The sequence below is a fragment of the Geotrypetes seraphini genome, chromosome 3 (genome assembly GCF_902459505.1).
Source record: "Geotrypetes seraphini chromosome 3, aGeoSer1.1, whole genome shotgun sequence".
Lineage (NCBI taxonomy): Eukaryota > Metazoa > Chordata > Amphibia > Gymnophiona > Dermophiidae > Geotrypetes > Geotrypetes seraphini.
This window is the reverse complement of record NC_047086.1, coordinates 337,009,708-337,036,901: the sequence shown is the minus strand read 5'-3', so window position 1 is coordinate 337,036,901 and position 27,194 is coordinate 337,009,708. Positions and strand designations below refer to the sequence as shown.

Genomic DNA, 27,194 nt, shown 5'->3' with positions numbered 1-27,194 from the left:
TTGTTATTCAGTGGATGGAGAGGCATATACTCATGATGTTAGCAGCACACATTGCAGGATCTCTGAATATATAAGCAGAATTTGAGCAGAAACTTCCTTGATCCTGGGGAATAAGAGTTGTCAACTACCATCTTTCAAATGATCACAAAGAAGTGGGGAACAAGCCTTGGATTTAATGGTGTCTCGGTGCAATTCATAAGTTCCTTGATTTTTCGACAGAAGAAAGGTGTTTGGTGCTGAGGGGATAAATGCGTTGCTCCAACCTTTGCCGCATACTGAACTGCTGTATATCTTTCTACCTTGACTAGTAATAGGCAGAATTATTCTCCATTGATTTAGGTAAAGATAGCTCCAGATTAGCCCAGTAGATCTCATTCAGCTCCTGATAGACAAGCAATTTTGGCTTCCTTTACTCTCTCTGGATCCCATAAAAATGAAAGATTCCTCCCAGTTTAGTCTTACAGCCTGGCTCTTGAAAGTTCAAGGTTGAGAAAAAAGGGATAGTCCAAGGAGATAATTACTGCTCTACTGCAGGCCTGGAAGTGGTGTTCACATTGTTTTGAGAATTTTCAAAGCTTGTTGTTTGGAAAGAGCTATCTCGCTTCTTTTCATTCTTCCTTGTCTCAAATTTTATCCTTTTTACAGGAGCAGCATTGGATTGTTATTGAGGATGTCTTGTAAATTCCTTTATCCTAGGACAACCAGGCAGCATGTTCTCACAGAGGGGTGACATCATCCATGGAGCCCCATTACAAACAGTGCAAAAGTGTATTGTCACTTTAACTTCTTTAGAAGTCATGAGACTGCCCATAATGCACGAGTGCCTTCTCTTTTTGACGTCGGCTCATGGAACCATATATAAACTTACTATTTACCGGTTACTAAAGATAAAAACTTTGAAACAGGAGACATACCAGTAAATGAAAATGGGATTCAAGATCATTTGCAGCAAGAGAGAAATTTACAGGACATTTCTGCTATTCTTGATACTTTTTCTGAAGTCATAGAACGAGCTACCCTCATTGTCAATTTTCTTTCGAGCAAGAGCAGATTCCTTTTGTGGTCAGAGAATCTGGATATACCTTGATGTGACAGAATTGACTCAGGAGAGACAGAGAAAATTCTTAGCAATTAGAGAAGATGGAAGAAAGTTAGGAGCTACCTTTTTGTTTGCATATCCCTATAAATGTGTAATTAAATACTTAGGTTTGAAATGTGTTTTTCCGGCCCGAACACCTGAGGTCCTTTTTAGATCTCAAGAAGTTTACTAGTGATGCTATATGAAGTGGAAAGGTTAGAATAGACCAAGATTAATCCGTCTAAGTTTATTTCTTTGAAATGTTGTTGTTATAAAATCTTCCTTTGTTTTCCATCCTCCCCCTCTGTTGGAATTTATAATTGTAAGAATTGTAATGGAAGGTGGGCACTGAATTGCTTGAACGAGTGTTATAACTTGTAATGATTTGTTAAATAAATAAAAATAAAATAAAAAAAGATCTGACATTGAAATCTGTTTTTTTTTCCTTCTGACCAGTGATTATGCTAGACAAATTTCTGAGCCCCAAGCTTTGTCCTGTATAGACCCATTCATTCACTTTTCAGAAGGTGGGATCGCTGTCCAAACTGTTCCATCCTTTCTTCCAAAAGTCATCTCATCTTTCCAAATCAATCAACCTGTTATGCCTGCCTTCCTTCCTGAAGAGATGATTACAGGAATTATTCCCACTTTTTACATTTTCTGGACACTTGTTGAGTGGACCTTCGTTATCTAGAGATTAGGATCAGATAATTGAAACTCTTTAGTTAAAGTAAATGTAGCCTCCAAGGCAAAAATTGCTCAATGAATTAAGGAAGCTATTTCTTCTACATATATTCTTTCTAGTAAACAATATCATGGTTCTTTATGTGCCCACACTTCTAGAGCACTGTCTACATTGTGTGCAGAATTAGCAAATGACACGGGGATAAATTTTTTCCCGTCACCACGGGAACTCATTTTCCCATCCTGCCCCTGCAACCTCTGTCCTCATTTGCACAAGCCTCAAACACTTTTAAATCATAAGTGTTCGAGGCTTGTGCAGTTAAGGCAAAGCTTATGGGACAGTGACAAAACTTGCAGGGACGGAGAAATTGAGTTCCTGCTGGGCGGGGACAAATTTGTCACCATGTCATTCTCTAGGCAGAATCTCATACTTTTTTTTTTTTTCTTGAATATGTGTAAATCAGATATGTGGTCCTCCTTGCACACTTTTTCCAAACATTATTATCTAGCTATAGTTGCTAGTTCAGAAGCATCCTTTGGAGTATTGGTGTTCTCTGCAGATGTTCTTGTTTCCCGCCCTGTTTAAGAATTGCTTTGCTATATCCTATAAGTTTTTAGATTCATCTGCTGCTGATACTAAGGAAGGAAAAATTATCTTATCTGATAATTTTCTTTCCTTTAATCATAGCAAATGAATCCAGAATTCTACCCTTAGTGGATTTCTCAGTTATTTTATCATTGGTTTCTCTTTAGGCTTGTTGCTTCAAGTTACTCTTATTTTACCATTCTGTTAGTTTTATTCATTACTTTTTTCTGTGGGGGCATAGATGTTTCATCTGCCTTATTGATAACTCCTGCATTTTTATAAGAAACACTAACTGACCAAGTGGCATCCCGCCCAGTTGTCCTCTCTCTCTACCAGCTGGTAGATGGTAGTAGGTAGGTTTCTGCATGCATCAGCTGTGATTAAAGGAAATAAAATGATCAGGTAAGACATAATTTTCTTTGCTAGTTCCAGTATTGTTTACTCAGTTGTGTAGGTTTTTCCTCTTAGAAATTAGAAAGGGGGTGAGATCTGAAATACTGTCTCTGTTACAATCAATGCAGTTTATATATCTGTGGCAATGGAGAGCTAGGTAACTTACCCAAAGTCACAAGGAGCTGCTGAGGGAATTGAACCCAGTTCCCAGGTCAATATACTAGCTATTAGGCTACTCTTCCTCTCCATTAGATATATCTGCACACGTGCTTTTCTTTAATGTTTAGAATTTGTTTAAAAAAATAAATAAAAAGCAAGACAGAATGTAAGCCGACTAATGTTTGTCAAAGAAAAGGATAGGTGAATATAACATTGAAACTGCTAAGTGCCTTGTTTTTATTCTTAAATATCTCTACTGACTGGAAATAGATTTTGCTACCTGAAATAGTTTTTTACTCTAGAATTGAACATTGACTTAAATATTTAAATTATTAGAATTTAAAACTGTTGTTTCTCTGGATTTGAGCACAAACCTTTAAATCTAGAGATTTAAAACTGTTGACTGTTTCTCTAGGCTTGAGCACAGACTTTAATATATATTTATTTAAGTTTGAGATTTAAAATTGTTGGCTGTTTCTCTAGTTCTGAGCACAGGCTTCTATAGTTCTAAGCACAGGCTTTATTAATCATTTAATTATTGGGACTTAAACTTACATGACAATTTGTCTATAATGTGGTAACTCCTCTGTCTTCTAACCTACCCCCCCCCCCACACACACACACACATGCATGCACCTAAATACAACAACAAAAAAAGCTTTCCTTCCTTTTTCTGCTTAGCTCTGTCATTAGAGGTGATAAACACTTCTATCTTTCCTACTGCAGGCAAGACTTATTTTGCCAGCCAGCCAGTCAGAACAGAGAGCAGCTTTAAGGCTTAATCTGTAGTTGGAGATTAAAGCATAGATTTATTGGGAATATTTAGATTATTTTTTTATTTTTTATTTTTTTAAAGGGAAAAAGGTATATTCCAGCAGAATTTGTATCATAGTGTCTCAAATTGCTAGGTCCTCCTATAGAACTGTGAGAGGGTTCTTTGCTGACTCACTGAGACTTTACTCCCTTCTACCCATCCCAGGGTTGGCAACTCATATATAGACAGCCCAATAATTAAGAAGTCTCAGTCAATTCCAATTTCAACCAATCAAGATAAATTTTATTCAGTGCAATCATTGTGGTACTTAAGTTCCGAGGCACACCATCTGGAAACTCAAGGCTTGCCACATCTGTCTTCAACTTGACAGTATCAAAGAGGAACTCTGTAAACTTAAGCAAGAATTGGAGTAAATTAAAGCAGCTACAATTACCCCATACAAATATACCAATTTACCACTACTCCTCCAAAGAATAAAACAACCCAGGAATATATGAATCACAGTAGGCTCTGGTAGACTCCGGCATGTGGCACAGAAACATCCACCTTCATGATTGTTGCCGCTAAAAAATCCCTATGCTCCATTAGAGCAGTGTAAAGCTCAAAATAAAAGAACTGAGGAGAAACTAGAATCAGTGAAGATAACTTGTGAAGTAAAGCATCCCCAAAGCACATATAGAAAAGCTCAAACCAGAAAAGTATTACTGCTAGGGGATTCCATCAGAGGGATTAACCTTGGAGCACAGGACAAGGAACTCATTACATTACATTAGTGATTTCTATTCTGCCATTACCTTGCGGTTCAAGGCAGATTACATAAAGGAGTTATCTGGTCATTGCCCCCTAAGATCTCTTTTTTCTTACCTTCCTTCCCGCTCACCTTACATTTCACTCCTTATATTGTACTTGTTCCATGCTTACATATATTAATTGTATCTGTATCTGCTGATTGTACCCATTCGCTGATTGTTCAGCCCTTCTTTATTGTAAACCGCCTCGAACTTTGGCGGTATATAAGAAATAAAATTATTATTATTATTATTATTTAGGAATACATAAAGAGTTACCTGACAGTTTTGGTGGTATTACATAGTGGAGCGGGTTGCTATTGGGGATTCAGATGATTCTTGCTGTGTTAGTTTTTCTTTAAGGATTTCTTGAATAGCAGGGTTTTTATTTCTTTTCTGAAGGTTTTCTAGTTTATGGTCGTGATCAATAAATTGGAGAGTTGGTAGTCTAGTTTTGCTGCTTGAGTGGCTAGGAGGCCATCGTACATTTTTTTTTTGGTTTGACGTTTCTGATTGGAGGGTGCGTGAATGGTGTGTGGGTTCTCCTATGTCTGGTTGTGGCTGTTTGGATTAGTTGGTTGTTCAAGTAGGCTGAGCCGTTTATGGTTTTAAATAGTAGACAGTAGAATTTGCAAAGTATTCTTGCTTGTATTGGGAGCCAGTGTGAATCGAAGTATGCCGCTGTGATGTGGTCGTGCTTCCTCAGTGAGTAGATAAGTCTCAGAGCTGTGTTTTCTACTGTTTGTAGTTGTTTTATCATGGTTGCGGGGCAGGGGAGATAGAGGATGTTGCAGTAGTCTAGAAGACCTAGGACTAGGGACTGGACCACGAGCTGGAATTGTTTACTGTCAAAGAATTTTCGAACTTGCCTTAGGTTTCTCATGACTGTGAATGATTTCTGTATTGTTTTGTGGCTGCATGGTACAGCCTCTTGTCTATCAACATTCCCAGAAGTTTTAGAGTGGGTTGAATGGGGTATGTGACTGAATTTATTACTAGGTTTATTATGGTTGGGATTTTGTTATTTTTGAGAAGGATGAATTTTGTTTTGTCAGGATTCAGTTTCAGTTTGTGCTCTTTCATCCATGTTGCTACTGTTTCTAGTGCCGTGTAGTGTGTCTGTCATGGAGGGCGCTGTATGATCAAAAGGAAGGAGAATGGTGATGTCATCTGCATAGCTATAGGAGGTTAGGCTTAATTTGTCTCGGCATGTGCCGAGGGAAGCAATGTAGAGGTTGAAGAGTGTGGGAGATAAAGGTGATAAAGGCCTTCTAGGATCCTCAGCTACCAGGAATGCCAGACAAATGCTGACTGTAATTAGGGAAGAAGCAAAAATTTTGAACCCTGATGTTGTTATGCACTTCAGAAAAAATGACCTAGCCAACAATAACCTACCTGCAGCACAGAAAGCTTTTCGGGAACTGGGAGAGGGGTTAAAACCTTTTGTAAAGACTGTAGCTTTTTCAGAAGTACTGCCTACTTATGGAAAGGGTGTGGAACGAGTACAGAACACTGAGAACTTCAATAGGTGGCTCAAAGCCTGGTGTCATCAAGAAGGTTTTAGGTACATAGGAGGATGGGGCAATACATGGAACAACAAGAGACTATATTGTAATGATAGGCTGCACTTTACCATGGCAGGAAAAATAATCCTAGCTGAGACATTCAGGCAATATGTTTCTAGGCATTTAAACTAGAAGGTGGGGATGGCGTATGTATGAAGGACAATTATAGAGGCCACCCCCCAGCAAAAGACAAGATGTGATGGTAGTAAAGATTGCAACATAAACAGTATTAGCAACTCACTTCTTAGCATTGCAACAGGAAGTGAAACGAAACAAAAAAAACTATACAAAAAAGCAGATTACCACTGAAAAATAGCTGGAAAGCAATGACCGCAAACGCTCGCAGTCTAAGCAACAAAGGTCATGATCTGCAAGTCCTGATGTTAGAGGCAGACCTGAATATTGTTGCTATCACTGAGACATGGTTCAACGAATCCCATGGATGGGATGCAAACATACCGGGATATACTCTTTTTAGGAAGGACAGAGATGGTCAAAAAGGTGGAGGAGTGGCTCTCTATGTAACGATTGATATCCAAGCGACTGAAATGCAAGGGACCTGGGGAGAGGAAGAAGTGATATGGATCGCTCTGAAAAGAGAAAACGAAACTTTTATCTATGTGAGAGTAGTCTACAGACCTCCGACACAATCGCAGCAAATTGATAAAAATCTGATTGTGGATCTCCAAAAGTTTGGAAAGAAGAAGGAGGTGCTGCTGTTGGGAGATTTCAACCTGCTGGATGTGGACTGGAAAGTTTTGTCTGCGGAAACAGAAAGAAGTAGGGAGATTATGGATGCCTTTCAAGAGGCTGTGCTCAGACAAATGGTGATGGAACCCACGAGGGAAAAAGCAATATTGGATCTGATCCTCACAATTATGGAGAGTATCTCTAATGTTCGAGTGCTCACCTGGGAAGTAGTGATCATCAAACAGATATAATAGCTAAAATGGAGAGTTGCCGCATGATACTTAAAGTCCAAGATTTCAAACATACGGATTTTAATAAAATGGAAGAGTACCTGAAGAAAGAGCTGTTAAGGATGGGACTTAAGAGAAGTGGAAAACAGTGGTCTACGCTGAAAGGAGCGATAAAAATGGCTAAGGACCTTTATGTGAAGAAAATAAATAAAAACAAGAGAAAAAGAAAACCGATATGGTTCTCCAAACTAGTGACGGAGAAAATTACATTACATTACATTAGTGATTTCTATTCCGCCCTTACCTTGCGGTTCAAGGCAGATTACATATGATATGTCAGGACATTAGAAGTACAGAGGTATATTAGAAGTACATCAGGACATTAGATGTATCTAAGAAGTAGTTTGTACATTTTTTAGTTGCTAAGGATTAGAGAGTGTAGCAGGTGATGCTTGAGACAGTTATGACTGTGTTAGATCAGTTTAATGTATTTTTTGAATAGAAGGGTTTTTATTTTGTTTTTTGAAGGTTTTGTAGTCTGTGGTCGTGGTCAATAGATTGTAGATTTGGTAGTCCAGTGTTGCAGCTTGAGTGGCTAGGAGGTTGTCATATAGTTTTTTCCGTTTGACATTTTTGGTTGGAATGTGAATGGTGTATGTGAATGGTGCATGGGTATGTGAATGGTGCATGGGTTCTCCTGTGTCTGGTTGAGGTGGATTGAATTTGTCAATTGTTCCAATAGGTTGGCCTGTCTCCGTTTATGGCTTTAAATAGTTGGCAGTAGAATTTGAAGAGTACTCTCGCTTGTATTGGAAGCCAGTGTGAGTCGTGGTATGTCTCTGTGATGTGGGCTAATTTCTTCAGCGAGTAGATAAGTCTTAGGGCTGTGTTTTGTATTGTTTGTAGTTGTTTTATCATGGTTGCTGGGCAGGGGAGATATAGTATGTTGCAGTAGTCTATTAGACCTAGGATTAGGGATTGTACTACGAGCTGGAATTGTTTTCTATCGAAGAATTTTTGAACTTGCCTTAGGTTTCTCATGAGTTTTTTATTGTTTTGTTGATTTGTCGATGCATTGTACAGCCTCTGTCTATCAGCACTCCCAGGAGTTTTAGAGTGGGTTGAATGGGGTATGTTATAGAGTTTTTGACTAGGTTTGTTACGGTTGGGGTTTTGTTATTTTCGAGTAGGATGAAGTTTGTTTTGTCAGGATTTAGTTTTAGTTTGTGGTCTTTCATCCATGCTGCTACTGTTTAAAGGCAAAAGAGTTAGCGTTCCTGAAATAATATTAAACCCAAGAAGAGGAGTATAGAAAGGACTACCAAGTGAAACTGAAAGAAGCCAAGAGAGAAATACGTCTGGCGAAAGCGCAGGTGGAAGAGCACATGGCTAAAAATGTAAAAAAGGGAGACAAAAATTAGAGAATGACACGGTGGCGGTTTACCCGCGGCCACCGCATTTTAGCCGCGGGTCACCCGCCGAAAACGGGGAAGAAAACTAGCAGTCGCTGCGGCAACGGGGACAAGGCCATTCACCGCCCGCGGGGTGGTGAATGGTCTTGTCCCCGCAGTGAGGCATGAAGGATCGCGCGGTCCCCGCAGCTCACACCCGCCTGCCCAATCGATTCTAGTGTTTAGCCAGCTCTCTCCCTTCTCCTCACCTTAGTTTGTAGATTTTCTTTTTCGGCGACCCACACGCTATCAGAGAGCCGCGCACCCGCTGCTGCTCAGTTTCGATCTTGTGCTCTGACGCAACCGGAAACAGGAAGTTGCAGCAGAGCAGAAGATTGAACACTGAGCAGCCGCGCATGCGCGGCTCTTTGGGAAAGTGTGCAGGTCGCCGAAAAAGAAAACCTATAAACTAAGGTGAGGAGAAGGGAGAGAGCTGGCTAAACACTAGGATCGATTGAGCAGGCAGGTAGTGGCTGCGGGGACCGTGCGATCGCTAGTGTTCCCGGCTCAAATTGGAAGGAGGGAGTGAAAGGGAAAAGGATTCTGGGCCAAGGGGATGAAGTCGGAAAGAAAAACCCACAGCAGGAAAGAAAGGGAAGGACTGGCAGGTGAGCCAGATGCTAGAAGCAGGAGGGGGGGGGAGAAGAAAGAGGGGAAAAAAGCTAGATGGGGTTGAAAAGAAGAGACACACTGGTATGGAAGAGGAAGATAGGGGAAATCTGGACACAGGAAGGTAACAGAAAGAGGGGAAATTATGTGCATGGGGCATAGGGACAGAGACATAAAGGGGACATGCCATGGGGATGGTATATGGACACAGGGGGGGCAATGACAGATACATAGGGGAGATATTAGAAATGGAGAAAATAGGAGCACAGAAGCGAGATGGTTTGTGGGGATGGGACAGGGACCGAGCTTGCAGGCTCCAGTGGCTTGCACAAATTACATTGTAACGTGCCATGAAAATAAGAGGAAGGAAGGTAGATAGGCCACGCGAGAAGAGCTGAAGGGTAGTAGAAAGGAACAGATGGTAAAGGAGGGAGGGAAGGGTGGTGGTGGAAAGGAATAGAACAGACATTGAAGGAGGGTGGAGAGGAACAGACCCCCAAGGGAAATGTGGAAAACAGAGTGGGAAGAAGACAGATGCCAGACTATGCGGGAGCGGAGGGAAGAAGATGGGTGCTAGACCAATTGGGGGGGGGTTAAGGGAGAGGCACAGTAACAGCAAATGGAAGACGCAGAGAGAAGACACACAGTGGATGGAAGGAATTCAATGAGAAGATGTGGAAAGCAGAAACCAGACAACAAAGGTAGAAAAAAAAATTATATTTATTTATTTTTTGCTTTAGGATAAAATAGTATATTAGTTGTGTTGATAAAAATTTATAAACAAAGCCCTGCCAGCTGAACATCTCTTTCTCTAGTTCAGCAGCAGGAACTTTGATTTATAAGAAAGGAATAAGCTAAATATTACTGCCAGCTGAACATCTCTTTCTCTAGTTCAGCAGCAGGAACTTTGATTTATAAGAAAGGAATAAGCTTATAAGATTTATAAGAAAGGAATTTATAAGATTTATAAGAAAGGAATATTACAGTACTAAGGCTTATATGGATGCAGCGGGGACGGTGACGGGGTGGTGAATGGGATGGCAGTGGCGGTGACGGGGCGGTGAAAGGGATGGCGGTGACGGGGCGGTGAAAGGGATGGCGGTGAAGGGAACGGCGGTGACAGGGCGGTGCAGAGGATGGTGGGCCGGTGACGGGGCGGTGACGGGAACAGATTTTTTCCCCGTGTCATTCTCTAACAAAAATTTTTTCAGATATATTAGTGAAAGGAGGAAGATGAAAAATGGATTTGCTAAACTAAAAAATGCTGGGAACCAATATGTGGAGAATGATGAGGAAAAAGCAAACGTGCTAAACCAATACTTCTGTTTTGTGTTCACGGAAGAAAATCCCAGAGAAGGACTGAGATTGTCTGGCAAAGTTACATAAGAAAATGGAGTAGATTCTGTGCCGTTCAAAGAGGAAAGTGTTTATGAGCAACTTGAAAAACTGAAGGTGGACAAAGCGATGGGACCGGATGGGATCCATCCCAGGATATTGAGGGAGCTCAAGAGAGGTTCTGGCGGGTTCTATTAAAGACTTGTTCAACAAATTTCTAGAGACTAGAGTGATTCCTGGGGATTGAAGAAGAGCGGATGTGGTCCCTATTCACAAAAGTGGTCACAGAGATGAAACGGGAAACTACAGTCTGGTAAGCCTCACTTCGGTTGTTGGAAAAATAATGGAAGTGTTGCTGAAAGAAAGGATAGTGTACTTCCTTGAATCTAATGGATTACAAAAGGTAAATTGTGCCAAACAAACCTGATTAAATTTTTTGATTGGGTGATCAGAGAACTGGATCGAGGACATATGCTAGATGTAATTTACCTAGATTTCAGCAAAGCCTTTGACACGATTCCTCATAGGAGGCTCTTGAACAAACTTGAAGGGCTGAAGTTAGGACCCAAAGTGGTGAACTGGATTAGAAACTGGTTGTCGGACAGATGCCAGAGAGTGGTGGTTAATGGAAGTCGCTCAGAGGAAGGAAAGGTGAGTAGTGGAGTCCCTTAGGATTTGGTGCTGGGGCCGATCCTGTTCAATATATTTGTGAGTGACATTGCTGAAGGGATAGAAGGTAAGGTTTGCCTTTTTATGGATGATACCAAGATTAGTAACAGAGTAGACACCATGGAGGGAGTGGAAAATATGAAAAAGGATCTGCTAAAGTTAGAGATTATCTGGCAGCTAAAATTCAATGCAGAGTAATACATTTGGGGATTAGTAATCGGAAGGAACCATATATGCTGTGAGGGGAGAGGATGATATGCATGGAGGGAGAGAGGGACCTCAGGGTGATAGTGTCCGAAGATCTAAAGGTGAAAAAACAGTGCGACAAGGCTGCTGCCAGAAGGATGCTAGGCTGTATAAAGAGAGGCGTAACTAGTAGAAGAAAGAAGGTGTTGATGCCCCTGTACAGGTCGTTGGTGAGGCCCCACTTGGAGTATTGTGTTCAGTTTTGGAAACCATATCTGGAGAAGGACATAAGAAGACTTGAAGTGGTCCAGAGAAGGGCGATAAAAATAATAGGAGGTTTGCGCCAAAAGACGTATGAGGATAGACTGGAAGTCCTGAATATGTATACCCTAGAGGAAAGGAGGGGCAGGGGAGATATGATTCAGACGTTCTAAGTACTTGAAAGGTATTAACGTAGAACAAAATCTTTTCAAGAAAAAGGAAAATGGTAAAACCAGAGGGCATAATTTGAGGTTGAGGGGTGGGAGACTCAAGAACATTGTAAGGAAATTCTTCTTTACGGAGAGATGCCTGGAATGCGCTCTCGAGGGAGGTGGTGGAGAGGAAAACGGTGATGGAGTTCAAAAAAGCGTGGGATGAAAACAGAGGATCTAGAATCAGAAAATAATAGTAAATATTGAAGCACTAAGGCCAATACTGGGCAGACTTGCACGGTCTGTGTCAGTATATGGCTGTTTGATTGAAGATGGGCTGGGGAGTGCTTCAATGGCTGGAAGGGTGTAGATGGACTAGAGCAGTGGTTCCCAACCCTGTCCTGGAGGACCACCAGGCCAATCGGGTTTTCAGGCTAGTCCTAATGAATATTCATGAGAGAGATATGCATATAATGGAGGTGCCAGGCATGCAAATCTGCTTTATGCATATTATTAGGGCTATCCTGAAAATCTGACTGGCCTGGTGGTCCTCTAGACAGGGCTGGGAACTACTGGACTAGAGTGAGCTTTGACGGAGACTTCAGTAGATGGAACCTAAGTACAGCTTTGGATTCTTGCCCAGAAATAGCTAAGAAGAAGGGAAAAAAAAATTAAATGAATCAGGTTGGGCAGACTGGATGGACCATTCGGGTCTTTATCTGCTGTCATCTACTATGTTACTATGTTAAAGTCCTGTAAATAAGTCATGCATGAGAAGTACGCTTGATCATTCTTTGTATTGTAATGTCCTATATCATGTTTTTGAGTGTGCTGTCTTTACTATAGATCCTGTTGTGACCAATGTTCCCTCTAAGGATTGATGAGGTGTTACATACTCCACAAATTTATGAGCAGGCATGGAGGACGCATTTTTAAACAAATGTAGTTTATCCTTGTACTCCTTATGTATTTTTAATCATCTATGGATAAGTTTGTATGTTTATTGTTCAAATGGTTTTATTTATTTCCCCAAATTTATTTTTGTTATACGCATTGAAAATATTTGATATTGTGTTTAAATCAAAATCTCAATAAACTTGAAACGAGTGCCCATGAGATTGTGGGAGGGTTAAATACTCAAAACTTAGAAGAATAACAATTTGCTTAAAGTTTTTGCTTCGCCAGCTTTCTGGTATCTTTACATACAGTGGCGAACCTAGCATATGTAACACCTGGGGTCCATCATTTTTTTGGCCCCCCCCCCCCCCCCATCTGTACGAAAAACATGATTTTTAGTAACAAGCCACACGTCACACATGAATACCTAGGAAAAGGCAGCATCTTACATATTGCAGTGAGCAGTACATCAATAAACCCATTGTAAAACTAAACAAGCCAGACCAGCACAGATCAATTCTACACCGTCAATCCTAACAGAAAACTATGTCTTTCAAACACACAGAAAACACCTTTGCCTAGTATGGAATATGTCATCACAAACTAACCTCTCCCCCTTTTACAAAACTGTAGTGTGGATTTTAGCTGTGGTGGTAACAGCTCCGACGCTCATAGAATTCTGAGCATCAGAGCTGCTACCACCACGGCTGGCGCTAAAAAACGCTCCACAGTTTTGTAAAAGGGGGGATAAAATAGAAATACACAGCTTCAACGCTCTAGCTCAGGGGTGTCCAAACTTTTTGGGCTTGCGAGCTACTTTAAATTGACCAAGTCAAAAATGATCTACCAACAATAAAATTAAAAAACACAAAGCACAGTATACGCTGAGAAAATGTTAATTATCATTCCTATTCTGGGGTTTTTCAAAGAGGTCAAAGCAGATGACTCTATGCACTGTCACCTCAGTAACAACCATACAAAAATAGGCAAATATACCCCCCTCCCTTTTTATTAAACCACAATAGCAGTTTTTAGCGCAGGGAACTGCGCTAAATGCCCAGCGCTGCTCTCGATGCTCATAGGCTCCCTGCGCTAAAAAACACTATTGCGGCGTAGTAAAAGGGGGCCATAGTGCAAAATATAGACAACGTATATAAATTCAGACACATTTTGATCACTAAATTTAAAATAAAATCATTTTTCCTACCTTGTCTGGTGATTTCATGAGTCTCTGGTTGCACTTTCCTCTTCTGACTGTGCATCCAATCTTTTTTCCCTTCTTTCAGCCTGTATGCTTCCTCTCCTCCAGACCTCATTCCCTACACAAACTTTTTCTTCTTCTCTCCCTGCCCTTTCTTTCTTTTTTCTCTCTTAATGCCCCATTCTTTTTTTCTGTTTCCCTTCTGTCTCCCTGCCTGCTCCCTTTCTTTCTCCCTACCCTCCACAAAGCCACTGCTGCCACCATCGGGGGAAACAGGCCCCAAAGCCACCGCCGCAGCTGCCCCAAGCTCTCTCTGCTTCCCACCAGGCCGACCAGCAATCCCCCGACGTCAATTCTGCCGTCGGAGAGGAAGTTCTGCCCAGCCAGGCAGCGATTGGCTGACCCGAACTTCCTCTCCGACCTCAGCCTTAGGGCGGGTGCACAGCCGGGGCGGACCACCCCCCCCCTCCTTGGTACGACACTGAAGACATGGCAGCGGCTCCTCTCACGAATCCCCACCTGCGTCGGAAGTCCAATGCAGTCGGGGATCTTGAGAGGAGCCACCGCTGCATCTTTCAACTTTAAAACACAGGCCGCCGCCGCTTCCTCTCACCTCCGCCCGCCCTCGAGTGAGCGACAGGAGAAAGCGTATGAGCGACGCCACTGAAAATAGTGAGCGATCGCTCATGCGCTCACCTTAGAGGGAACACTAGTATTGTTCAGAGTTGATAAGTGACTTTGGTATATTTGTGTGAAACACAGGTAAGAAGAAAGAGAAAATCTCTTTTGCTCATAAAGAGAATTTGATTTATTTCTTATATACTTCTCCAGTACATTTATTGCCTAGCACAATTAATTAAAAAACAAAACAAAAATCACATAACTAAAATAAAACTTGAATATATTTTCATTATCTTGGTACAGAGATTTTAGCTCATCTCACCAACCAACACCACACCTTACCATTTCAGAAACTGTCCATCATACAATCTCATATTTAATGCAGCATTATAACATATTATGTATCAAGGCTACCCACTCTACTCAAAATAATCATATCTTTGCAATGGTAAGGTGAATGATGAAAAACATTGTTAGAATGGTTGTGATTTAAGTTTTCCTTTTTAAAATGACTTTGATTTATCATGTGAGCTTAGTTTTCCTTTCATGCCCTTTCAATTTTCTTTTTATCAACAGGTGGCTGAAAACTTTGTTCCTCCTCTACTGGATGCTGTTCTTATTGATTACCAGAGAAATGTACCTGCTGCAAGAGAACCAGAAGTTCTTAGTACAATGGCTATTATTGTTAACAAATTGGGAGGACATATTACAGCTGAAATACCTCAGATATTTGATGCTGTGTTTGAATGCACATTAAATATGATAAATAAGGTAAATACACATTTATAACTTTAGTATTTACAGTATGAATAAAGTACTGTGGTTACCATGTTCCTCTTGCACACAGAGAAAGAGGTCAGCAAACTAACTGTAACAGATACTTTATTAGACTAATAGATACATAACTAGATTTTCAGATTTTTGCTCTTTTCATTGAGTCCTTTGTCTTGTTGAAAGGAGAATAGCTTTTGAAAACTAATCGGAGTAGATGTAGCATTCACCATAGACGAGCAGGGCAAATGCAGGCACACTTCTGGTGATGTCACTTAAAACCGCCAGGGTGTCCAAAGCACTCTTTTGGTGCAATAGGCACACTATTCTTGAACACTTGGGTCATGAATCCATGGTTGCAAGATCCTATATAAAGAGCCTCATTAGCATTTTTCTGCTCCACCTCCCATCCCTCTGGGCTGTCCTGTAATTCCTGTTTTACTCTCTACACATGAGATGGTAGGAGCCAGTGTGTTCTGCTTATGTTTAGTTTAAAGTCAAATTCAAATTTTTAATGGTGCAGAGGTTCCTAACTGAGGGGACATCTCTAGCTGCAGAGAACACATATTCTGAGGGCAGTAGTCTGTAGCCAAGAGGCATCCCTCTTGGTGGCCTGCATTAACACTCTAGAAGCTCAGGGACCATTCCCTTGGGAGCATGGCTCACTCCAGGTTTTGTCCGCAGTATGCTTGAGCGCATGCTGAGTGGCCCCTAGACATTTTTTTACCAGGATTGCATGCCGACTGAATTTCCTTCCCTCAACTTTGCGCACGATTTCCATGGGGATTTGAGGTCCCAGTCTAGCCAGTTGGACTGAGGGCAGTCTGAAGAAGCAAGCTGTCTGGATCTCCTGGCTTGTCTGAGGTAGAAGTTCTCTGGCTACAGCTACAGCCCTTTTGCAGCTCCCAGCACCAGCATGGAACAGTGAGTAAGGCTGTGACAGCCTATGAGAGAAATCAGGGGTTCTTAAAAAGTCATTTCTAAATGTTTCTAGGGCTAGGGCCAGAGTTCCCTAACTCTAAACTCTTGTCCCCTGAGTTTTTTGACCCCTTAATTAGCTCCCATGGGCCGTTTTTAGCACTAAAATTATTGCTGTGGCAGCCATCTTGGATTTCCCAATTTTAAAACAAAAGCTTCTATCTGCCTCAAAATACCTCAACTTGGACCAAACTTGGTCTAGATGAACTCCTCAGTCCAGGATACTAAAGATTCATGTCAGATTTGCAATGAATGGCTAGCCAAAGGCTGTCTGAGTTCTATGTGCTGTGTAGCAGGTGAGGGGTGCAGGAGACACTGGCTTAGCCTCCCCTAGTCTCTGGAGGTATGGGTCCCTCTTGGCTCAAGTTTCATATGAGAAATCCTGGCTAGAGCTGGGAACCAGTGAAAGGACATTCCAGGAGATGCACAGTCACACGACATCCGTGAAATCCCAGAGTGGACCACAGGAGCACCTTCCAGAGTTCTCTGGGCATCTTGATCCGACTTTTGCTCCAGAATTTATAAGCATGATATATGAAGTGTACCTAAATTACAGTGGTCGCAGTGACCCCTCTGGTTCATGACAGTACTGGTGCCAAGGGTTAATCCCCCTAAGGATGCATTTTCCCCATGACAGCCATGCGCAAGATGTAGGGGTAAAGTCAGAAGAGTTCTAGGATGAAGAGAATTTGGTATCTATGCCATACTGTCCCAGGCGGGGTCCTCAGTTGTAGGAGACTGTATCATGCCTGAGAGAGTCAATTTCTGACCAGGTGACAGCCCTAGATCTCAGAGAGGACCCCTGACTGTGCGCAAACTGTTCAAAACATCAGTGCTTTTGGAGATTATTACTAGATAAGATACTGCCCAGTGCTCGCTCACGAGCAGCACCAAGACTCGTACCACATTTTTCCTCCCATCTAGGCATTACTAAGATGCTCATAGACCATTGGGAGGTCTCGGAAGGGCCCCTTCGTGTGGCTAAGACCATGCCAAAACATTATCTGCTCGAGGCTGAATTTCACCAGCTCTTTGGTCCACCAAAGGTGGATTCCCTAGAGGCAAGAGTTACAAAGTATACTTCACTCCCCAGTGAAGAGGAAGTGGTGTTGAAGGATGCACAGGACGGCAGACTTGACTTTGTCCTTAAGAGATAATTTGAAGCTGCAGTATTGGAATTGAAGGTAGCGGCATGATACATCGCATAGGTTTACCATTCAGAATTACATTGAACATTGAGTGCAGGTCAACGCAGATTCCCAGCTCCTTAGGTCAGGAGTGGATTATGTGGTAGTTGCTCTATGTGACCTATTCAGGATCCTGAGCAAAATTTAAGCATATGGTATTTCCCCCCATGGAATGATCTAGATCATACAGTGGGTAGCAAATTCATCTTTTAAGGCTACACCAAGCAAATTACCTTGACAGACACAATCTGATGAGGACCAGCCAGCATAGCTTCAGCAAAGGAAGATCTTGCTTAACAAACTTACTGCACTTCTTCGAGGGAGTAAACAGGCAGATAGACAAGGGTGACCCGGTCGACATTGTATATCTAGATTTTCAGAAGGCGTTCGACAAGGTCCCGCATGAACATCTACTTTGAAAAATTGTGAGCCATTGAATCGAGGGTGATATACGCATGTGGATTAAAAACTGGTTGGCGGATAGGAAACAGAGAGTGGGGGTAAATGGACGATACTCGGACTGGAAAACCGTCACGAGTGGAGTGCCGCAAGGTTCGGTGCTCAGGCCAATGCTCATCAACATATTTAGAAACGACCTGGAAATTGGTACGACAAGTGAAGTGATTAAATTTGCAGACGATACAAAGTTATTCAGAGTAGTGAGGACACAGAGGGATTGCAAAGATCTACAATGAGACATAAACGCACTCAAGGAATGAGCCACTAATTGGCTAATGAGGTTCAACGTGGATAAATGCACAGTGAAGCATATCGGTAACAAAAATCATATGCACAAATACAGGATGTACAGTGCTGTACTCGGAGAGAGCCCCCAGGAAAGAGACTTGGGAGTTCTTGTAGACAAGTCAATGAAGCCCTCTGCGCGGCAGCGGTGAAAAGGGCTAACAGAATGCTAGGATTGATTAAGAAGGGGATCACAAACAGATCAGAAAACTAAACTAAACCTTAAGTTTATATACCGCATCATCTCCACGGATGTTGTGGAGCTCGGCACGGTTTACAAGAACTTAAAATATAGGAAGAGAAGGAAAAAAAAGGTTTACATGAACTTATATATAGAAGATAAGAGTAAGGGGGGATAGAATTACATTTTAGTGAAAAGCCAGGTTTTCAGTTGCTTGCGGAATAATTGGAGGGAGCCCAAGTTCCGCAGTGGGATAGTAAGGTCGTTCCAAAGACCTATGATTCTGAAGAAAATGGATTTTCCCAGTTTGCCTGCATAGCGAATACCGTGTACAGAGGGGAAGGTTATCATGCCACTGTACCGGGCCATGGTACGCCCCCACCTGGATACTGCTTCCATCACTGGTCGCCGTACATGAAAAAGGACATAATACTACTCGAAAGGGTCCAGAGAAGAGCGACAAAAATGGTTAAGGGACTGGAGGAGTTGCCATACAATGAAAGGCTGAGAAACCGGGCCTCTTCTCTCGTCAAAAGAGGAGACTGCGAGGGGACATGATCGAAACATTCAAGATATTGAAGGGAATAGACTTGGTAGAGAAAGAAAGATTGTTCACCTTCTCCGAGGTGAAGAGAACGAGAGGGCAATCTCTAAAGTTTAAAAGGGGATAGATTCGGCACAAACATAAAGAAGTTCTTCACCCAGAGAGTGGTAAAAATCTGGAATGCTCTTCCAGAGCTTGTAATAGGGGAAAGCACCCTCCAGGAATTCAAGAAAAGGTTAGATAAGTTCCTGCTCAACCAGAACATACGCAGGTAAGGCTAGACTCAAATAGGGTACTGGTCTTTGACCTAAGGGCCTCTGCATGAGCGGACTGCTGGACACGATGGACCACTGCTCTGACCCAGCAGCGGTAATTCGTATGTTCTTATGTTTAAGGGTCAGTGCTCTTTAGTAAAGGGCTAGTCAATCTTATGGCCAGTGTGCAGGATCGAAACCCAAAGTCTTTACCTGACAGCAGATCAAGGGTTTCTAAGGGGTCAGGGGCTAATTTTCATGGCTCTCTGTGCTTTTACCAGTATTCTGGTGGACGTTAGGGCTAGAGATAATTTCAAAGTTCAAGACAGAGATTTAAGGATGCTAAGCGGCCATAGTCCTTCAGACTTCACCCACAACCCCCAAGAAATAGTTCTGACGCCAGGCCAGGAGCTGTACCTCGAAGGATAGGAGGAAGGTTGTCAGCTTACTTGGGTGACTTGGCAAAGATCACATCGGACCGCTGGGTATTGGAAATAATTCAGGAAGGGTATAAGCTCTAGTACTTTATCCCCTTCCATACCTCTTTCTGGATTCTCCAGCAGGAAAGCCAGAGAGGGCAATCTGAGTGACAGAAAAGAGTCTACTAGATGTAGCACCCATAGATGCCATCCCAGATAAAGAATCAGACTCTGGCAAATTCCATGTACGCCATCGTATCTAAACAAGACAGAAGACTCTGAAATCAGTCCATGCTGCTCTCAAGATATCACATTTCTGCATGGAAACAGTAATATCAGTCATTGTCTCTGTGGTGCCAGGGGAATTTCTGGCCTCACTGGACTGGACAGAGGCTTATCTGCATATCCCCATCTTCCCGGATCACAGAAAGTTATTGCAGTTCCATATTTTGGAGCAGCACTTCAGTTTTTCTGCTCTTCTATTTAGACTGGCCACAGCACCACACACACTCACCAAGGTGATGGTAGTGGAAGCACACCCTCGTAGGAAGAAGATAAGAAGTATATCCATACCTAGACAAGGCTGATGACGAGCTCCATCCGAATCTGAGGGGAGGATGGCAATGGAGTGAGTAATCCAGCTGCTGAAGAGCCTGGGCTGGGTCATAAACTTCTGAAAAAGCCATTTGGAGCCGACACAGTCCCCGGAGTATCTGTGAGTTCTTTTCAACACAAAAAAACAACATAGTTTTTCTCCCAAAATTCCTCAGAGCGAAGTTCATTTATCATATTAGAGGGTTTTGGGACAGGCAAGCACTGACAGCTTGGCATCAATTGCAAGTGCTGGGGTTCATGGTAACAACAATAGACGTTCCCTAGGCAAGGGCACATTTATGACCTTTCCAGGAGGCACTTTTATCCTGCAGGTCACTACAAGCAGATGCATTGCAGATGCCCCTGCCTTGGAAATCAGAGGCGTGATGTAGTCTGAACTTGTGGGCTGCATCCTCAGTCCCTGTCCTGGGGGGTGCCACTCTGCATCTCCACGTGGGTGACCCTGGCAACTGATGCCAGCCTTTACAGCGGGGGAGCTCATTGTGAAGGTCGCCCAGTACAGGAACACTAGTCTTCTGCCCAAAGTATTCGATCAACCGGTTGAAGCTGAGAGCCATCTGTCTGGCACTGCGGGCTCTTGGCAGATCTTTTCAGGGCAAAGCAGTACGAGTTTTCTCTGACAATGCAACTGCAGTATACTGTGTCAATCAACAAGGAAGCATCAGAAGTATTCTACTACAACTGGAGGACCAAATGCTGTTCCATTAGGGGAAAACAGACAAACAAGAAAGCAGAGTGTTGTTTTTGGTTTGTTTTTTTTACCTCTAAGCACACCAGTATCTCTGGACATCTCCACTGTTTGTTGCTAACTTTTGGAGGTGACTTTCCTGGTTTCGTTCTCCATTGGGAGGAGACCCACCTGCTGGCCCTTTTGGTTGCACTTGTAGTGGAAATAGACAATGCGCATGCGGATTTCCTCAGCAGGCAGACCCTGAATCCGAGACAATGGGCTCTGTCCTGGGAAGCGTTCAACAGCATTGTGAGTTCATGGGGGTAACTGACATTCATCCTCATAACATCAGCGACCAACAAGAAAATGCCTTGATTTTTCAGTCAAAGATACAAACCAGGAAGCACTGGTCTGGATGCCCTGGTCCAGCCATGGCAACAGGAAGGGCTTCTGTATGTGTTCCCATCGTGGCCCATGATAGGCAAAGTCCTAAGGAGAAGGATGCATCCAGGTAGTTCTTGTCGCCCTGAATTGGAAGAGATATCCATGGTATACAAATCTGGTCCATCTAAGGAGGGATCAGGATCTCAGACTGCCCTGTCATGCAGGATTACTTTCACAGGGCCCAATTGTCCTGGAGGATCCAGAATGCCTTGTTCTTGCAGCATGGCTCTTGCGTGCTTAACATTAGCGCACAAAGGTTACACAGAGGTAGTGATTGCCACTCTACTGAAGTCCAAGAAGTGGCAAACTTTGTCTGCCTATGCAAAGGCCTGGAGGCACTTCCAGAGCTGGTGTGCCCAGAAGAGTGTGGACCCAGTCACTGCACCAGTGTCATGGGTTCTAGCTTTCTTTCAAGAAGGGCTTGAGAGAGGACTAGAAGTTGGCTCCCTCAAGGTACAGAGAGGTAGGTCTCTTGTGCTTCAGATCCCAATCTAAGATAAGGACATTGGCCTCCCAACCAGATATGGCCAGATTTTCTGAAGAGAGCTTTTTGTCTTCATCCTCCAGTGCATCAACCTTGCCCAATGTGTGGAGTCTTAATCTTGTTCTGTGGGCTCTCACTAGAGCTCCATGTGAGCACTTGAATATGGCATCTGATGGATCTGACAATGTTTCTAGTGACTTATCCTGTAGAGAACCCTTTCTCAGGATTTCAGAGATGGGTGTTTCTCTGAGAACAATCCCTTATTTCTTGCCGAAAGTGGTATGGTTGCCGGCCTTCATGCCCTTGGAGTCAAAGAATAGTGACCAAGCTCTGAAATTGCTGGATGCTCGCAGAGTCATGCTGCACTATCGAGAAGTAACAAATGAGTTTCGGCTATTGGATCATCTCTTTTTGCTAGCAGGTACTAGCTGCCGGGGCAGCTTCAAAAGCAACCATTTTGGGATGGATTCGTATGGCCATTTCCTCAGCTTACATTTGCAGCAGAAAGCAATCACCAGTAGCCCTAAAGGCTCATTCCACTAGGAGCACGGCATCCTCCTGGCAGTGTCAAGAGCAGTTTCCCCTTAAGAAATTTGTAGAGTGGCCACTTGGTCTTCCTTACATTCTTTCACAAAGTTTTAAAGGATGGATGTAGTGGCCAAATTGGACACCACATTCGGATCTTCAGTACTCTCAGCAGGCTCATCTGACCCATTCTAAAATCCTAGAGGACTGCTTTGATACATCCCAAATGTTCCAGAATGATGTGCCTATTGCACTAGATGGAAAAATTAGATACCTTGATAATTTTCTTTCTATTAAATAGGCACATCATTCTGGCAACCCGCCCTATCAGATATTCATTAGCCTGCTGCTGTCTCATACTTGTCTGTAATTCTGGATACCTTGTTTCTTTCCTCTGTCTAGTACAGTCAAGGATAGGGAGAACCACTACTATTGTGAAGAGACCATGGAGTATTTTTCAGAACTCCAACTGTTAGTGCAGGTTGGTTGCCTGTTAGTTTATTTATTTATTTAAAAATTTATATACCGCATACAACTGTGCGGTTTCCATATCAATACATAAAATCTTGTTTCCCTACGATTATCACATATAACATAGACATGTCTAAACAGCATCATTAATCGTCCCTGGTATAAACAGGGATAGAGCGCAAATTCAATCAATTGAGAAATACAAGCAAGCTTTAAATCATACATTGCTGTCAAAAAATTATAAAAGGCGATTATCAACTGCAATATACCTTAGCATAAGAAGACATTGGCAAATAATTGAGTTTTCAGCATTTTCCTAAAATTCATCCTCCCTACCATATTATGGGGTTAAATGTTAAGATTTTTTTTAATTATTTCATGTTATATGAGCAGAACAGACCTGTTTCTCAGAGAGAGAGTCCTTTTGCTCCTCCCTGTTCTATTTTCTCCTTTAGGGCTAGCCATCTGCTTTGTTACGAACTGAGGATTACAGGACAGCCCAGAGGGATGGGAGGTGAAGCAGAAAAATGCTAATGAGGCTTTCTACACAGGATCTTGTGACAAGGGATTCACAACCCAAGTGTTCCAGAATGATGTACCTATTTACTAGAGAGAAAATTATCAAGGTAAGTACCTAATCTTTCTTTCTGCTGTTATGTGGTATTTATATTTTAATGCACCTGCGCAGGGATTTCCAGATTGACCTGAAAAACTGTCTGCTTCATCCCTGCTTAGATCCAATACACCCCTCCTTCTTCCCTCCGCATAATAATTTGAAAATATTCTCACAGACTGATTACATTGGCTGCTACTGTCCTTTACTTTCATTTTTGATTTGAGCTGTCACCAATGTTAGTAGTGCTAAAGCAACATAAAACCTCCTCCACTTCTGTCCTCTGGGCCTGATTTTATCCATACTGAAGCTTGCGCTAAGTCCTTGGGATCAGCTATTCATGTTAAACCTCAGACTTCTTCAGAATCATAGCTCCTCTCCAAACCTATCTACTGTAGCTAGTCTTCTTCATCTACTATAGCTGAAAGGACAGAACAGCATCTCGGTCTTCTCATAAAAGGAAAGAAAAGCTCAAACACACATCTCACAGAAAATCTGAGGTTATATCACAATCCAAAGACATACATCCTTAGCTCCAATGAACAAAATAAAGCTCAATCCAGTTTTGCTTCTCAGGTAGTGCTCTTGCTGCTGCTTTACATCCTCCAACTCCTCCCAAACAGATAAGGAGTTTGGAGGAGTGCTCAGTGTTGCTTCCACTTTCAGCCTATCCTTCTACTTCAGCTGTGCTCCCATCATCCAGACCAGTCAGCTTTAACCCATTTACTGTCAAAATTTGTCCATGCCATAGCTGCCATGCCACATGGAAGGTCACTTTAGCTCTTAATATTATTCCAGCAATTCAGCTTTCTTCTTAGTGCCTGCAGTCACCTCTATCTTATCTTACCCCTATAACCTACAAAAGGAATTTGTTCTCCCGGTCATTCCCCTTTCCCAGGAACACATAAATTCAGGTAATCCCTTTTTCAGGTAATCCAGTTTCAAGATGTCTTGACTTTAAGTATAAGGTCCTGTCTCCACCTGATCATTACTATTTCCAGCTTTCTTCTCAATCAGTAGTTTCTGTAGTGAAGACATAGAATTCTGTACTGTAGCTGTTGCTTCCCATTAGTATCAAATCTACAGAAGGATGTTGCTCCAAAACTTTGAACTTCTCCCCTTCTACAGTGGAGACCAGTTCCCTCTTCAGTTCTTTCTGCAAACAATCTCTCTTAAAGTAGCTAAAGCTGTCTAAGCTCCATCCTATGGCTGGAATTCCAACAGTTGGTTTCACAGCCAAAAGTGGACTCTGCAGTAGCACAAGTGACACCTTTTCATGTAGGAGGAATGATGCTGAAGGACGCACAGGACCATAAGATGAATGTGGTCCTTAAAAGACAGTTTGAAATGCTGGCTTTGGGTATCAAAGCTACAGCAACTGTCTCCTTTGTGGCACGGGCTTGTCATACCAGATTGCAGACTAATCCTTCAGAGCTGGGGGACGCCTATCCCCACATGATTAAGAAGGAAGTGGATTATTTGGCTGATTATCTTAGACATCGTCAAAGTCCTGAGTAAGGTTTCAGCTTACTCCATTTATGCCCGCCAAAAGCTCTAGATCAGACATTGGTCAGGCGACTCAGCCTCCAAGGGCACTCTCAGAAGATTACACTTCAAGGGGCATATGCTTTTAGGTAAAGGTTTAGACAGCTTTATGGCCAGTGTGGCGGATCACTGTTCTAAATTCCTCCCACAGAGCAGGGATTCATCGTTCCTCCAGGGCAGCAGAGGCAGTTTTCAGACCTCTAGGAGATCCCTGCCAATTTTCCTCCAGTTACTTTTCACAGAGGTCCTCTCAGGGGCCCAGACAGATTTGCCAGTTAAAGGCACCAGCAACCCTCGGGCTCCCGTGGTGGCTTGGCCTCCAAGAAGCCTCAGTGATTCCACGACAACAGCTGCCCCTCCTTACATCTGTGGGCAGCTGGTGGCTTTCTGGAGGGAATGATAACTGATTTCGTCCGACCGTCGGTTTCTGGACATTATTCTGGAGGGGCAAAAGATTGAATTTCCTCGACCCCCCTCCAGATCTGTTCCTGAACTCCCCAGCTGGACAGCCGAAATTGGAGGTCAGAGTCCAAGTAACAGTGCAATGGATCTTGGACATTCATACAATAGAACCAGTTCCCAAACAAGAATCTGGCTCAGACAGATACTCCTTATACTTCATATAGCCCAGAAAGGCAGAAAAGATTGGAGTCCCTATCCTTAGACAAACAGGCAGCATATTCTCATATGTGGGTGATGTCATCCATAGAGCCCCGGTACGGACAGTGATAAAAATGTATTGCCACTTTAAGATTTTCAGGAAGTTCACAAGTGCCTACCCACCCAATTCCGGCTTGCGAGTTCGTCAGTTTTTCATGTTTCGTGGAGTGAAGATGTATTTCAACTTTGTTCCCTCGAGTTTGCCTTCCTGCTTCTTTTTTGCACTTATTTTCATTTTTTTTTCTTTCTTTTTTTATTACTTAATTTAATATGTTTTGGTGTCAAGGGGCCCTCAGGCAACTTTTCAATCCTTTGCCCGCAGGGAATCGATGGTTTTTCAACCTTCTTTCTACTCCACTACGGTTTCGTCCTTTCTAGCAGTTCCTGACTCCGGGGCTAGATACACACATAAAGTAAAAGAACTAGAGGGAGGAAAACAATAATAAACTACCACAATATTTTCTTCCTCTATTTTAGAAATATTAGGCCTGGAGTGGTATTTCCAGCCACTTGGACTTTTCTGTAGTGCCGATCTCTATCAGTACCAGTAGACATTGACATAAAATAGTGTTGTGGCATATTTAGCATCGAGTCTATTTGATGTATGTCTTTCATCGACAACATTGCAGTAGACATCAACTTTGAATAGCATCATTGGCATACCTAGCATTGAGTCTGTTTGATGCATGCCTATTGAGGCAACCACACTTCGACACCTGCTGCACCTTCTGTACCAGCTAGTAGCATACAGTACCGGTGCCTCCTTTTCATACCTTTTTTCTTCAACATCAAAGGAGCTACATTGAATTAATCTCGACAACATCGTAGGTATCAGCGGATGATCCAACGGTACTGATGCATTCTTTATCCCAGGACAAGCAGGCAGGTATTCTCACTAATGGGTGACATGATCCAACGGAGCCCCAATGCGGACGCCTCACAAGCATTTTTGCTTGAAGAAACTCGAAGTTTCGAGTCGCCTGCACTGCGCATGCGCGAGTGCCTTCCTGCCCAGAATAGGGCGCATCTCCTCAGTTCTTACTTTTCTGCGGAGCCGAGAAGTCCGTCTTCGACTCTCTGCGTGAAGTTTTTTCACTTGTGCCTTCTAAAGTCCGCGGTTTTGGTTGATTTTGATCTTAATCGCTGATTTTCGTCGTTCTTTATTGTTTTCAAAAAAAAAAATTTCTTCCATCCCTTCGACCGAGCAGGCCACGTGGCCGCAGCCCTGCGGCTTCAATCTTGCAGCAGAGCTTTTCCGTCCTATGTCCCAGCCTATCACCGGTTTTTAAAAGTGTGCCAAGTGCCAGTGCGCGATTTCGCTAACGGACCCTCATCGACGCTGTATTCGGTGTTTCGGGCCTCAACACCTCCTGAAATTATGCCGGCCTTGCTCCACACTTACCGCACATGCTTTCAAGCAGCGATGCATCTTGTGGGAGTCGCTGTTCAGCATGGGGTCCTCGACGGAGCAGTCTTCATCGAAAGGCGCCTCACCTTCAACTTCATCCGCTGCACCTCAGCCTTCCACCTCTGCAGCGCCGAGTCTCATCAAGCCTGCATCGTTCGTGCCGGCCCCGACTCCAGCGCCTGCTGCGATGCATTTCTCAGTGTCTTCAGATCGGGTAGCATAGCAGCCTATTCCACCGGTAGTGCTAAAAGTGCCCAAGGCTTCTAAGCCCAAGCACTCACACACTACCCCCAAAGACCGCAAGGCCCGTGCAGGCGGTCCCATTGCAGATGCAGATCCGACCTTGCCGAC

General features: G+C 43.0%; 1 protein-coding gene across 5 annotated transcripts in view; it reads left to right on the top strand.

The window, feature by feature from the left end:
* The window catches only part of XPO1 (exportin 1), a 555,220-nt gene that overhangs the window by 414,334 nt on the left and 113,692 nt on the right, over positions 1 to 27,194 (top strand). For all 5 annotated transcript variants that reach the window (XM_033936440.1, XM_033936441.1, XM_033936437.1 and 2 more), the window contains one exon: positions 14,907 to 15,101. In XM_033936440.1, coding sequence (XP_033792331.1) covers positions 14,907 to 15,101 — 195 coding nt within the window. The remainder of the gene's footprint in view (positions 1 to 14,906; positions 15,102 to 27,194) is intronic.